The sequence below is a fragment of the Sceloporus occidentalis genome, unplaced genomic scaffold (genome assembly GCF_023333645.1).
Source record: "Sceloporus occidentalis isolate IW3139 unplaced genomic scaffold, rSceOcc1.0.p SCAF_4, whole genome shotgun sequence".
NCBI classification, from domain to species: Eukaryota; Metazoa; Chordata; class Lepidosauria; order Squamata; family Phrynosomatidae; genus Sceloporus; species Sceloporus occidentalis.
Genome location: NW_028316984.1, coordinates 198139460 through 198155199, shown reverse-complemented (window position 1 = coordinate 198155199; position 15740 = coordinate 198139460). Strand labels below are relative to the sequence as shown.

At 42.6% G+C, this 15740-nt stretch overlaps 1 protein-coding gene across 2 annotated transcripts in view; it reads left to right on the top strand.

Moving 5' to 3' along the window:
* ARMH4 (armadillo like helical domain containing 4) overlaps positions 1-15740 on the top strand; it is a 55711-nt gene that overhangs the window by 15047 nt on the left and 24924 nt on the right. For both annotated transcript variants that reach the window (XM_089522843.1, XM_089522842.1), the window contains exons 3-5: positions 2912-3160; positions 5500-5718; positions 14880-15158. In XM_089522843.1, the coding sequence (XP_089378969.1) occupies positions 2912-3160; positions 5500-5718; positions 14880-15158 (747 nt within the window). The remainder of the gene's footprint in view (positions 1-2911; positions 3161-5499; positions 5719-14879; positions 15159-15740) is intronic.

Here is a 15740-nt window from a genome sequence, read left to right as displayed (position 1 = left end):
TTGTCAACGTCTGTCAGAGTTGCCCTGGTGGACCTAGAGATTCCTAGGGAGAACATATTGATCACAATTGCAAGCAGTCTAATCTGCAAAAGTCAAATCTGCAAATGTGGAGGGCCAACTGTACAACTGTTGTTACTGTTTTTTTTTTAAAATATGAAAATAATAATAATAAGAATAAGAATAGTAATAATATATTATAACAAAGCACTTTAAACAGCAAAAGGAAATATATGATGGAGACAGGGTCAGTAAATCGTAAACAGAGGCTGTTGGAAGAGATGCCAGTGCATCTATTTCATATTCTCTCTTTTTCTACCCTAAACGTTCCTGGAAAAAGAAAGGTGGGCATGGCAGTGTGTGATTGGTGTTTCCATACCCTACAATATTTTGCAGTTGAAAATTGGGACATGTTTGGTTAAGCAACATCAGAGTGTGGCCAGGTTGGCAAACGTTCTTAATTTTGGGAAAACATACTAGCTAGGACATGCTGCAGCAGTTTGCTTTTGCCTGCATCTACTGGGAAGAGCATGATTCCAAGCACGCCTCTCCTCTTCCGCTTGCTGAGTTGACTGAATACAAACTACTCTCATTCTTTGGACTTAGTTTGCAGCAGCTGAGATAAGCTGAGGATGGAAAGTGAAAGTGGGAGGAAGAGAGAGAAACCGGGACATTTTAAAAGCAGTTGAAAAAAGTGGGATGACAGAGGAGTAATTCGGGACTGTCCCTGCCCAATCAGGACTGTTGGAGAGTGTGTGTTTCCCCATAGCTTTCTGCATTGTTTTACCTTGCTAAGTCTCACCAATACAGTGTGGAAGAAAAGAAGTGTTTGACCTTCAGACTCTGCAGTCTGGAGCAATGACTGCTGTGAGATTCCTGCAGGCTCCTTCCAAGTTTATTTATTTATTTATGGCTGTTTCTGTGCCACTGCAGCACATTGTGGTTGGGCCTGGGTCCAGGCAACAATTGCTCTTATGAAATTAGCTGGCACAAAGAAATAAACTCTTTTTTGGGGATAAAGTATTGTGGCAGGAAAGTAGGCTGAATCATGCTGTCTCCCCCCTCCCTGCACTTCTTCCAACAGCTGCCCAAGAATCTCCAAGACTGAAATCATCTCTTCCCATTTGCTTTTCCTCTGCTTTCTGCAAAAGAAAGATCAACAGAGGCCACATAATGTTGTGGGTACTGGAGCAAAAAAGCCACAGACCCGTAAAGGCAAGCAGATTGGTGCATCCTGGCTGCTCTTCTGCAGTGTTGTGGCTGCAGTGATAAGAATCTTCTGTCAACGTTTATTGCAAGAGCTAAGAAGACAGAAGGGAAACGTCCAGTGCCTCTGATGAAAATCTGAAAAACCAAGATCCTGCCTTGGCATTGTATATACTGTCTGTGCCTGTGGCTTTATGCATTGGTTGTGCTAAATAATCTCTGTTCTAAGGGGCAATGTTGTACCACTGAACACAACCAAATGGGCAGATTGCCAGGTCTTTTACCCATCAACCACCTCAATTTGAGTGAATCTACACTGTAGAAATAATGCAGTTTGATACTACTTTAAGTGCTGCAATTCCATCTTAGAGAGCCAGAGTCATAGTCTAACTCTGGAGACCAGGGTTCTAATCCTGACTCAGCCATGCAAAGCCATTGGGTGAACCTGCGCAAGTCACACTCTCTCAGTCTCAGATGATGGCAATGGCAAACCCCTTCTGAAGAAACATGCCAAGAAAACCCTGTGATAGGTTCACCTTAGAATCTCCATAAGTCGGAAATGTCTTGAAGGAACTCAACAACAGCGACAACAACAGTTTTAGGATTTGTAATTTTAAGTGGTTCTAAACTGCATTATTTATACAGTGCAGATGCACCCAGGCACTGTCCTGATTACTCTTCTGTCATTCCACTTTTTCAACTGCTTTTACAATGACCCAGTTTCTCTCATCTCCCCTCCTTGCCTCCTTTGTCCTCAGCATACTCCAACTGCAGCAAACTGAGTTCAAAGTGCAAAAATAGTCTGTACTCAGTTAGGAGAGGAGGGTGTCTTGATTTCCCCAGTAGGCTCAGATAAAAGAAAACTGCTGTAGCATCTCCTAGATCAGTGGTTCCCAACCTTCCTAATGCCGCGACCCTTTAATATAGTTCTTCATGTCTTGGTGACCCAAACCCATGAAATTATTTTTGTTGCTACTTCATAACTGTAATTAAATAAGTGTTTTCCAGTGGTTTTAGGCGACCCCCATGAAAGGGTCATTCGACCCCCAAAGGGGTCCCGACCCACAGGTTGGGAACCACTGTCCTAGATTATGCGTTCTTCCTCATTAAGAACTCTTGCCACGTTGATCACATTGTGATATTGCATGGCCACATGTCACAGTTTTCTTCTGTGAAATGTTGGAGAGTATTAGGTCACAGTCATCCCACATCCTGACATTTCTGGGCCAAAACTTGATAAACAGGGACAGCTCCTGGTTATGTCATGGCTGGTAATACCATTAAGCATTGTGCACTAAATAGCAGGCATGATTGCTCACAGTTTATGACTGGAACACATACATAGGCAAAATGTATTTTCCTGATTGGAAATCAATGTCTTTGGCAATTGCAACATTTAATTTAAATCAATTAATTTTTGCAAAGCCACTAAAAGACTGCCTGCCTGAGGTTTGTGTGCAGCCTTGTCTGCCACCCAAATGTGACTCCATGAAAACCAGAGATGTTGAACCTCTGTTTGTCACCCAGAGGTGACCCATAAACACTGCGGACTCAGGACAGCACCCTGAGACCTGGTAACCCTATATGCAACCAACAACACGACATGCACCTATGCATCCCATCTGCATGTGGCATTTTATGTGCAGCTCCTAAATGTGTCCCATAGCAGGCATGTTTCTCTTGTTATGTATTTCTTTCATTCTCACAGGCATCACAAAAGAGGTAGCAACAACATTTCACAACTTTGATGACCTGTTATCGGGTGTGACACCTGGAGGCTCCATTACCCAGGAGGCTACAGGACAACATCAGGTGACAGAGGAAGAAAGAGAGACAGTAACCCCAATTCCAACCATTTCCAGCGTATCCCCGCTGTTGAAGAAGTCAGAAATCTCTGCAAATACTGCATCCCCTGTTGCCACTCATTTTATTGTTGCTGAAACACTGGATGCTACAGGTTAGTTTATAGTATTTTTGCTTCATATGTCTAGGCGCCCATACTCCATTGCAGGACTACATTTTATGCATGGAGAAGGTATTAAATTCTGCCTTCTAGGAGTCTTAGTAGATTACAAGTGGAACATGAGACAACAGTGTGATGCAGCAGCTAAAAAGCCAGTGTGATTCTAGGCTGCATCAATAGGAATATAGTGTCTAAATCAAGGGAAGTAATAGTGCCACTCTATTCTGCTTTGGTCAGACCTCATCTGGAATTGTGTCCAGTTCTGGGAGCCCCCATTCAAGAAGGATATTGACAAAAACAGTTAAGATATTAACTACATAAATAAACCCCCTTAAAAATAGACTCACAATGCTTATTAAAAATAGTAAAAAGCCATTAAAAACCATGCAGAGGCTGGGTGCCACTGCTGGTTATAAGAACCAAAGTCCAGTCAAAACAACAATGTATTCTCTACCTGCTGGAAACTCAAAAGGGTTGGAGCCACCTGACATCTCTTGGAAGGGTGTTTCATGTTGCTGTCATTTTTATTTGCATTCCACCTTTCTCCCCAATTTGGGATCCACAGCGGCTTACAATTTAAAAGAACAATACAGTTAAAAACATTCCAAAAGCGAACATTCATAATATTAAAATGATTCACATCTCCAGTTAAAAGAATATAATGTATTTTAATAGATAAAAAAGCAAATAAAAACAGTTCAGTTTAAAACACAGCACCCCTTTTCCCTTTCTTTAAGAATGTTCTGTTTTAAAAGCCTATTGAAATAAAAAGGGTTTTGCCTGCAGATGGAAGGACAACAAAGAGGGGGCCATCCAGGCCTCCCAGGGAAGGGAGTCTCAGAGTCTGAGGGCAGCCACCGAGAAGGCCCTCTCTTCTGTCCCCACCAACTGTACTTGTGACAGCAGTGGAACTGAAAGAAGGGGCTCTTCTGAGGATCTCAGGGCCTGGCCAGGCTCATATAGGGAGATACAGTCTGCCAAATAGCCTGGAGTGTGTTCTGTGTTGTTTGCTGTCATTTCTGACATATGGCAACCCTATCGCAGGGCTTTCTTGGCAAGTTTCTTCAGAGAGGGTTTGCCATTGTCACCCTCTGAGGTTGAGACAATGTGACTGGCCCAAGGTTACCCTGTTGTTTTCATGGCTGAGCTAAGATTCAGACCCAAACTACTACATCATGCTGACCTAACCCATATAGTTGAGATGCTGCCACATGTGCCCACCAGCCTATGTTTGTGGCATGATGGAACATGCAACAGGGCTACTGCTGAACATCTCATACTTCAGACAGGCTCATGACACCAGATCCTGCCTTATCCTGGAAGCTAAGCAGGGTCAGCCTTAGTTAGTGCTTAGATGGGAGACCGCCAACAAAAACCAGGTGCTGTAGGCTAGATTTCAGAGGAAGAAACTGGCAAAACCACCTCTGAATATTCCTGCACTCAGAAAACCCAGTGAAATTCATGGAGTTACCATACGTTGACAGACAACTTGAAGGTACATACAAACACACATGAAAGTGGCAGCAGTCTTTCAGTCAGTCATGCCTTCATATTTTCTATTTCTATGTATGGTTGTAAAAGCTGGATAGTGAAGAAATCTGATAGGAAGAGAAGGAACTCCTTTGAGGAGAGTTGGAGGAGAGTTCTATGGATACCATGGATCACCAAAAAGACAAGTTAATGGGTCTGAAAGCAAATGAAGCTTGAATTCTAACTAAAACCCAAAATTGCTAAACTGAGGCTCTCATACAGCAGGCTCTTAGTATCCACTAGCATTTGGTTCCAGGACCAGCTGTGGATACCAAAATCTGTGGATGCTCAAGTCCCATTAAATATAATGGCATAGTAAAATGGTGTTCCTTATATAAAATGGCACAATCAAGGTTTGTTTTTTGGAATTTATATATTTTAAAATATTTTCAGCCTGTGGATGATTGAATCCATGGATACAGACAGCTGTACTTTGGACATATTGTGAGATGACATGACTCATTGGAAAAGATGATAATGCTCAGTAGAGCAAAAGGGAGTAGGAAAAGAGACAGACCGCATTACAGATGGACTGACTCAAACCAGAAAATTGTGGCCCTGAGTTTGTAAGACCTGAGTAGGACAGTTGATGACTCAGTGGGTTGGAGACCTCTCATTGATAAGGTCGCCATAAGTCGAAGCTGATGGCAATTAACAACAACAAATCTTTCACATATCCTGGCTCCAAGCTGTTTAGGTTTGCAGGTCACAACCATTACCTTCAGTTAAGCAAATTGGAAGATGCATGGGCAGTCTGGAATCATTATCTAAGGCATTTGTCTTGTTCACCCTTCATCTTGCAGAGCGTGCTACAGCTCTAGGAAAGGTAGAGGTCACTTCCATCGCTGAAGCGCCCACATCTCCAGCTGAACTAAGAGTTTGGACAGAAGAGATTCTTGGAGCGAATGAAGCCATGGCTGCCCCACCTTCCTTGGTATCAGCCACAAGGAAGACCACCGTTCCTGCCACACACCAGATAACCACAGCTGCCACCTATGAGCTGGATAGGCTGGAATCAGAAGGTACCTATCTTAAGTGATTCTCCCTGTACTCCCTAATCAACCAGGGATTTATGTTTAAGAATCTGGATCTTTTACAACAATATAAACCTGGTCAAAGATCATCCTGTGATCAGTGGCATACCTAGTATATTTGATATCTGGTGTGCATATTTTAAAAAAAACCCTCTCCTTTCTTCAACAGTCTTTCCAGGTCTGATGGAGCTGCTGGCTGGGCAGGAAAGGGACTTAGGAGTTGTGCAGATGGCCCCTAAGGGGTGGCCTGCAGCTGTCCCTTTTACAGCCACATCAGGGCTGCAGCAACCATATGGTGCAGCCCTGATCTGGCCTTTGCAGGTTGCAAAAAGGAGTTACAAAAAGTGGCTTCTGCAAAGGATGTGGCTTCTCATCCTGCAAAGGATGAGATAGCCGCAGCAGTGTGGCTTTCTGGTGCTCCTTTAGTGCTGTGTCATGTGGACACAGCACCAGAGGAGCACCATGCTGCCATGTGCTGTGTGGTGTGGTGCGCAGCGTCAAGCTGCCCTGGGGGTGGAGCTTGGTGTGTGTCATATGGACGCTATGCCCCAATTCCGTCCCCATCCCGGCGTTTTCCACCAGTGTGCACAGCCCCTTACTTTCTTGGCCAGCCAGCAGATCCACTAGACACAGAAAGTAGCCTCTTTCCACCAGTGCATCAGGTGACACCCCATCTGAGGTATCACTAGTGCAGTCCTCACCCTTGCATGCACCTAGTTACACGCCTGTCTGTGATTATGTCCGATTCTCTATTGATAGCGGTGGCTAGCAATCCGCCTTTGTAAATGCAACATTTTCATTTTGTGCACCCCCTCCCAAAACAAACCCTTGGTGGTTGTGTTTTTTTTTTTTTTTTTTGCACAAAATACCAATTTTGCACATGGAACTGTGTATTTGGACCAAGATGTACTGTTTTTTATGCAAAATGCTAGAATTTCTTTTTGTGTAAAACCATTTTTTGGTACAAAACCCAGGATGTTTTGCAAATTTTTCACAAAAGAGTCCTGGAAAGGAACAATCAGTCAATCAAATCAAATCAAGTCAAAATAAATGTGCTGGGAGTAACTGGTGTGGGAGCCGTACCTGGTCTCCCCTTTGCTCCCTGTTTTGCGACAAATATGTTCAGTAGGCGATTCTGGAGCCAGGTGCTATTTACCTTGCCTGTTGTACCCACAGTTACAGTAAAATAGGCTAGACCAGAGTATAATCCCATTCTTTCTTAGTTGAGGCTTTATTGCCTTCTTCACTGCAGACCTGCTGCTGAAACATGACACCTAAAGCCTCTGTTTTTCCAGCCTTCCTTCACCATCCTCTCAGTGCTGATCATGCTAAAAAAATCGAGCTAAACAAAGGACTAAGATTTTAAAAAGTGTGGGGTGATGCCTAGCATAACCCCCTGCACCTCAACCATGCAAATCTAGAGAGCAAATCAAAGTAGATGAAAGGAACAGAGGTAAAGGGAGAGGTCATCATCTCTTGGTTACTTCCTGTTTTCACCTGGAGAGACAGACACTGCAGAAATAATGAAGTTTGACATCCCTTTAACTGTCATGGCTCCATTCTATGGAATCTTGGGATTTGTAGTTTATTGTGGCACCAGAGTTCTCTGATAGAGAAGGCTAAATATCTCACAAAATAATAGATCCCAGTATCCCATAGCATTGAACCATGGCAGTTAAAGCGGTGTCAAACCGCATTATTTCCGCAGTGCAAATGTAGCTAGTGTCATAATTATCTGCACTGTCCCATGACAATTGCATGGTACACTTTTACATACCTTCCAACATTTCACAAATGAAAACCATGACTCTTGTTGCCAAACAACCTCAGTGTGTGGTCAAGATGGTAAAAAATATTAATGAGGAAGACCACCCAAGCTAGGAGAGGCTGTTCGTGTGAAGGAGGAAGGTGGGTGAGAGAGGTGCTACTAGTTGCTCATACTCACCAGTATTTCCAAGATGAAAACCAGGACATGTGGCCAAGCAACATCCAAGTGGGGTCAAGATGGCAAAAGTTATTAATGAGGAAAAAGCAAGCTAAGAGAGGCTGCAGCAGTTTGCTTTTGCATGAGCCTACTGGAAAAGTTAATTAATTGAGTGCAATCCACTTTTCCTTTGAACTTAGTTTGCAGCAATTGAAATTAACAAAGGGGGAAAGTGGGAGGAGGAGTGAGAAACTGGGACATTAAAACAATTGGATAAGTGGGATTAGAAGATTATTCAGGACTGTTGCTGCTAAACTGGGATAGGTGGAGGGCATGTTTTCATTCCCTGTCAAGGATACCTTAGACTAGGGCTAGCATGGGTAGAGATGTAAAATTTCCAGAAATTTTAAAGCTATAGGTAAACAACTTTTCTTTTGTTTTTTGGGGTGAGGTTGGATGGGAAGATTTGGACCTATTCAGAAAAGTTGGAAAAATGTGAAATTAGCACTTTTTACAGGTTGAAAGTCACTTTGTTGCTTCTGGAACATAACATGTATTAAAGAACCCTTTATGTAAATAAGAATTGCAAATTGAATTTCCTTTTTAATATTACACATGTGCACACACAGACTTACAAAAGGCGCTTCAAGGTCTTGAACTCAGGGATCTCTTTGGTTTTGCTAGTTTATTAAGAGCAGGCAAACAGTAAATAAAAGCAGAAGAAATAGTCAACGTTGCAAAAGTTGCAATGTTCCAAAAACTTTCAGTTCTCCATAGTGTCAAGCTGACATGAAGCACTCATTCTCATAAAAAGAACTTAGAAAAGGAAACCCAGACCAAGAACTGCAATAATCAGATACTATATATTGCCTTACATAAAACCCTCTTACTTATATAGTTTTAAAAAACACTATTGTGGGAATAGATATGTGAAAACTTGGGGTGGATCTACACTGTTAAGAATGTAGCTTGGCACCACTTTAATTGGTGCAGCTCCATCATATGGAATCCTTGGATTCATAGTTTTACAAGCCTTAGGCCTTCTCTGCCAGACTGTTGGTGACTCACAAAACTAGAAACCCCAGGATTCTGTAGGATGGAGACATTGCAGTTAAAGCGGTGTCAAGCTGCATTATTTCTACTATATAGATCAGCGATTCCCACACTTTAGTCCTCAAGATGTATTGGACTTTTGAGTCTCAGAATCCCCAGACAACTTGGCCAACCGTCAGGAGCTGAAGTCTAAAACAAATGGAGGGCCAAAGTTTGGGAATTGCTGATGTAGATGCACCCCTGGTTTTAATCATTTTATTAATCAATCAGAGGACTTTATTACACTGGGAAAATTGGGGGTTTGAACTGTCATTGTCCTGTGAAAGTCGCATGATCATGCTGAAGATTTTCACATGACATCACAATTAAAGAGAACTTATCCTGGCAATAACCAGGTAATAACTAGCAACAAATCATTTACAAGGAAATCCCGTGAATTATTTGTTGCTGGTTATTACCTGGTTATTCCCAGGATAAATCCTCTTTAATTGCTATGTGTGTGAAAATCTTCTTGCGACCGCACAACTCTCCCGGGATAATGACAGTTTAAACCCCTGATCCCCCCCCTGATTTCCCCCTTGTGATAAAGTCCAATAAGAAGATATCCCACAGGCCATTTCTGTCCCCAGATTTTTGAACTTTCAGTCCCCCCCCCCCCCCCAATTTTTCTGGTTGAAAATGCTGCCACTGGGAGGAGGGTGCAGACCTTTTGTCTGCTGCCTCTGATGGTAGGCCCAAGTGAAATAGTTTGAAGTTACAGGAGGGCAGATTTTGATTGAACATTAGAAAGAACTTCTTGACAAGGAGAGCAGTTCAGCAATGGAACCGATTTCCTTGAGGGGTCGTAGGATCTGCTTCTCTGGACATCTTCAAAAAAAGGCTGGGCAGCTTCCTTCTCGGGATACTTCAACTGGAGATCTTGCATTAAACAGTGAGTTGGACTCAGTGACTGATGAGACCTTTTCCAACTCTATGATTCTAAGGGATGTACTGTTATTCATCACAACCATTGCATAATGGCCACACCAATCGTTCCACTTGCACAATGGTCTTGATGGTGCAGATACAACAACACTCCCCTCCTAGTAATATGACCATTGGGCAATGCAGGAGTTCTCAACTGTGCAAGTATAAGTGCATTTATGATGTTGCAAATTCCAGAGTGTGATATAGTAATTTAAGCTTTGGATGATGATTCTGGAAACCAGGGTTTGAATCTTGGTTTGGCCTGACCTTGGGCAAGTCACACCCTCTCAGCCTCAGAGGATGGCAATGGCAAGCTCCTTCTGAATAAACTTGTCAAGAAGACCCCATAATAGGTGAATACATCCACAACAAAATTTCCATCTGGATGCCAGCTTGTCCCCCCCCCGCCAAACTTCTCCATTCTCCCTGCACCACCCCAAGCCTTGACATCTCTAGGGATGGATGACTGCAGTAGGTCGGGTTTCTGCCTATGGACTTTATGCAAGACTTTGTCAGTGGGCCAAAACTGACAAAACATGAAAGCAAATAACAATAGCAACTTAAAAGTGGACAGAAAGTCATAATCTGCTTATAGAAACTAGTAGTGTATTTCCTTATGTTAAACATTGTGTGGGGGTTGGGGAGCCCTTGCAACTATGAAAAGGGGAAATTTCACTCCTGGGGAATTACAAGTGTGGCAATTCCTCCTGTTTTGGAGGGCGGGGGCGGCAGAATAAAAAGACAGTCTGAGAAGTTTGAAAGCAGCCTTGAGGGCCACCTGTGGCCAAGGACCACACTTTGCCTGCCTCTGCTTTAAAAATAAACTGTAGGGCACCATGGCATCCTATGTCCATCTGCTGCAATTCAGTCCCATTGACTCATGTGGGGCTTATTTCCAGGAAGTGTGCATAGACTCAATTGTGGTGAAATGCGGGTGTCGGGAATGGTTGCCTTCCTGACTGAGCCTATTTTTTTTTTTAAAAAAAGAGAGATTTATTATTATTCCCCTAACATTTACGCTTGGTGCCAGAGTGGTTAAATTTCTTCCAGTTCAGCCAGCCATGAACTATCCCTCCCACCAGCTAATCCTCCACCAGCTAACTTTTCCTTCCTTATTAAAAAGCCCTGGACATAGTTGCTTTTCCCCAGAGGGGAAGATATATTATTGCTTTTGCCTTTTCCTAGATGTTCTTGCATGTGAAGCTGGTCAGGCTCTAACAGTAATGGGAGGCAGGGTGATCAACATTGTGCCTTCTCTAGGGTGCCCAAGCATGCCTTGATACAGCCTTGGGGGTGGTCGCTGAGTGAGTTCATGGCTCTGAATTAGGGCATGACTGCAACTCCCATCAATCCTAGCCAGTATGGCCAGTGGTGAGGGATGAGCCTGCCAGTGGGTTCTCCTGGGTCAGACATTCATCCATATAGCTGAGTATTGTCAAGTCTGAACTTAATTCATGCATCAGCAAATATTTATTTCTCCCGTAACTGGAGTAATAAGCAATAGAAGAAAACAATATTTTAAGATATTAAAATTATTTATACCTTTCAACAAATGGTCAGAAATAATAAAAAATAGTAGAAAATAGAGGAAAATAAAAGATAATAAAACATTCTCAAGATTGTTTTCTTCCATTGCTTATCGGTCCAGCTGTTGGAGTGAAGGTCTTTGTAATTCCAGAAGGTTTTGCTGATGTTTGAATTAATGGTATGTATGCAATCTAATACTAAATATTTATAAGTATAATATTTCTATTTATGTGTTGTAAAATTTTTAAAGTTAGTATATATATATGTGTGTGTGTGTGTTTATTTTTAATGAATCCCCTGAAGATGGCCAACCAGCACAGGTTGAAATGCATATAAAGAATAAGAATAAATTGAGACCATCAATAAGCATGTGGGCTGAATCTACAATGCAGAATGAATGTGCTTTGACACCGCTTTAACTCTCATGGCTCAGTGCTATGGAATTCTGGGATTTGTTGTTATGTGAGATATTTAGCCTTCTCTGTCAGAGAGCTCTGGTGTCCCAAGAAACTCCAAATTCCACGATCCAATAGGGCCAGGGTGACCAGAGCTCCTACTTTTCCAGGACATGACCTACTATATTAAATGCCCCCCATTCTGAGTGTGGCTGAGGAGCATGAATTTCCATTTACATTAGTGTTTTTAGCTTTCAGTTTGAAATGTCCTACATTACATGTGGTCTCTTCCAGCTCTATGATTCTATGATGTTTCTTGAATGTCTTACATTTTGCAGTGCCTTGTCCCTCTCAGTTATGACATCTTGTCATCCTGCACAAGATGGAGCAATGACAGCTAAAGTAGTGTCAAACTGCATTAATTCTGCAGTGTGGCAGAAAGTGGGCTAACCACTCCACTGGCATTGGAGCCACCAGCTGGCAAAGAAAAGACATCTAGTGGGACTTATCAAACTGGGGGAATGGTGAGATGCCAGTGTTCAGTCTTGGCTGTTCCTGCAATTTTGCAAGACTGAGAAGCGTTTTAGGCAAGGATTCCTCCAGAGGTTGGAGCAGTGATTTTGCCAAGCTCTGCAGTCAGAGCTTGGCTGGGGTGGCGGAGTTGTTCCAAGACATTTTGTCACTCAAAGCAGAGCAACAAATCATCCGCCAGCATTTCCATCACGATTCATGGGTGTTGAAAGCTACTTGCCGAGTTATTCTGGCAAGTGAGAGAGAACATCCCCATCAGCACCTCTCCCCACCTCTGGCAGTAACAAAAGCAACTACAAACTAAATTACTGCCAATTTGCTTCCCTTTTCTCATACCCAACATGTGCCCTGAGACAGCTGCCACACTCTGCCTAATGTCATGGCCAGCTCCTCTAGAGAAGGAGCAGAAGGTCACTAGATAACTCATTGCATGCCTTTCTGGTCCAAAATTGATGGAAGCTGTTTGATTTGGCAGGGGTTTAATAGGCTGTGTGTGTGTTGTGTGCTTTCAACTAATTAATGGCAACCCTAAGACAAAAGTATCATGGGGTTTTTTTTTGGCAACATTTGTTCAGAGGAGGTTTGCCATTGCCTCCCCCAGAGGCTGAGAGAGTGTGACTTGCCCAAAATCATCTAATGGGTTTCATGGCTGAGTTGGGATGTGAACCCTGGACTCCAGAATCACAGTCTAACACTCAAACCACTATGCCATGGTGTTTAAGGATGGGGAGGTTGAGGTCTTATCTACACTGCAGAAATAATGCAGTTTGATACCGCTTCAACTGCCATGGATCAGTGGGTGTAGAAGGATGGGATTTGTAGTTTTGTGAAATGGGATGAGGTCAATAGGTGGGTGACACCATGAGTTACTGAACTGGGTGACACCAACCTTATCCAAAATGCTTGAGATCAGAAGTGTTTTGGATTTTGGAATACTTGTATTTGTATATACGTACATATTGAATATTATTGAGATGGGACCCAAGTCTAAACACAAAATTCATTTATGTTTCATATACACCTTATACACATAGTCAGAAGGTACGTTTAGAACAGAAACAACAATGTTTTTTCCCAGCGGAGAGGGTGAGATTGAACCTTTGTCTGCTGGAAATTGACGTATATCGGGTAAGACTGACATTCCTATTTATAACACCCTTTTCACCAAAGGGTGGAACGTCAGCCATATATAATCAAAATCAAATGCTAAAACACAATCCTATAAATTTCTAAAATACTAAAATAATATACTAATATACCAGTAGCTAGCCTTAGGCACACTCAGCAACTTAATCCAGTAAACTGTAGAGGAAGGTTTTCAACAATTTAGAAAGCAGGTAAGATCCTCCTCCAGGTGGAGGTGCAAAGGGAGATCATCCCACAAATGTGGAGATAGACCCTAAAAGGCTTGCAGCCTTGGTGGATCCGTAAGCATTGGTGGAACCATCAATAATTCTAATATGATATTTTAAATAATTTTGTGCATGAAACAAAGTGTGTGTGTACTGAACCATCAGAAAGCAAAGGTGTCACTATCTCAGCCACCCATGATTTAAAAAAATATTGTTTTTTGGAGTATTTTGGATTTTGGACTTCCGGATAAGGAAGACTCAACCTATATTTGTTATGTTTTCTCCTCCGTTTATGTGCCTTCTTGTCTCTGTGAGGACGCAATGTTTTCCTCCTGAAACTTTCTTGGAGGCTGAACTGCCTCCTGGTTTTTGATAGATGGCAGTGTTTCCTTCTGTTTCAAAGGCTGAGAAATTACTTAACTGGCAGGGCAGTGTTAGGGCAGAAGGCTGGCTATGCCACACACTACATTAACCCACTGTATCCTTTGAGAGAGAGAGAGAGAGAGAGAGAGAGAGAGAGAGAGAGAGAGAGAGAGAGAGTCAGCTGCAGCATCCTGATCAGTTTGCAAGACCTTTTGTAAACAGATGCACCTGCCAGTTCACACTTTTATATCTTTCGGTCTGGAAAGGTGGAGCAAACTTCAGCGAGAGCTCTGTTGACTCTATCCAACAAGGTGCTAACCTTCTCCTTTGGAAATGTTATTTGTTGTTGTTGTTGACTGTCTTTGGTTGACCAGCCCTGTAAATGAGATACCTCCAAGATTCCCTATTCTCAACCTCTCTGCTCAGGTCCTGCAGGTTCAGGACTGTGACCTCCATGATTGAATCCATCCATCTAGCATGCGGTCTTCCTCTCTTTCTGCTTTCTGCTTTCATAGCATTATTGTCTTTACTGTTTTTAAATGGAGTGCTAAATGCCATGATGTAGGGTTAAAAATGTTCTGATTCTGCATTTTTTCCTTGGAAAAATCAGTGCACGAGAGACATCTCTCTCTCTCTCTCTCTCTCTCTCTCTCTCTCTCTTCTCTATTTGGTATTGAGGTATCTTTTCCTTCTGTTTATTTATTTCCTGCCTTTCTCTCTGGAGGGACCCAAGGCAGCTAACAGATAAAACTGTTTAAGTGACAGAACAGGTAAAAAAATTAATTTGCCAACAGCAGGAGTGCAAAGAAGGAGCCCTTCTACTCTCACTTAGGTGACGTTCCAAAGTCTGAGAGCAACCACCAAGAAGGCCCTCTAATCTTGGACCACTCAGTTTCAGCCTAAATCTACTTCACAGGATTGTTGTGAGGATAAAGCAGAGAGGAGGAATAAGATTTCCAAACTCATCTCTGATTATGCTGAAAGATAAAATCTGTTTGTTTTGGAATGTCATCTTGCTATCTTTTCTTGCCTGTCTAGAGGAAGAGGAGGAAGAAGAGGAGGAAGAAGAAGAGGAAGAGGAGGAACCAGATGAAGAGGAGGAGGAGGAGGAGGAAGAAGATGATAGTGATGATGATAGAGACCTAAACTCTATGGATGGAGGTTTGGATGGAAATGCTGACCTGTCCAGTTTCACAGTTCCTGGAGAGACTTCACAAGATACCTTGGAAGAGCTGGAGAATCCTGCGGGAGAGCTCTCTGGAGTCTCTTATCAAGTGCCAAGTGCAATTGAATGGGAACAGCAGAACCAAGGACTTGGTAAGCAACATTTATTCTTTGCAGCATTGTGTGTGTACCTTGCAGAGAAAGATTCTCTGATTGATAACATTTTTAGCAAAAGAAAACACTCTTCCAGTGTTGTCAAGCACCAAGTGGGAGTATCTGAGATACTTGGCAGTGTGGTTGACATGATGTTCAGCACTAGGGACACTCTTGTCCTAATAAAAACATCATTCTAGTTGGAAGAACTGGCTTTTTGACATATTGCAGTGTTGCACCATAATAGTACATTTTAAGGTTTACTTGGGCCTGTTACAGACAGCCAAAATAAAACTGCTTCGAGTCACAGTGGAGGTATGGTGTTTCAATGATGCATGCGTCCTAAGAGTCCAGAAGCCACACCAAAGCCATGCTCCAGTTCTTAGGGATGGAGCGTGGCTTTGGTGTGACTTCTGGACTCTTAGGACGCATGCACCATTGAAACACCATACCTCCACTGTGACTTGAAGCAGCTTTATTTTGGCTGTCTGTAACAGGCCCTTGATTGGGATTTGGGAAAGATGATAAGGCATACTGGGAGAAAATGGAAAACCAATATAAGACACCAGTATAGAAATATCA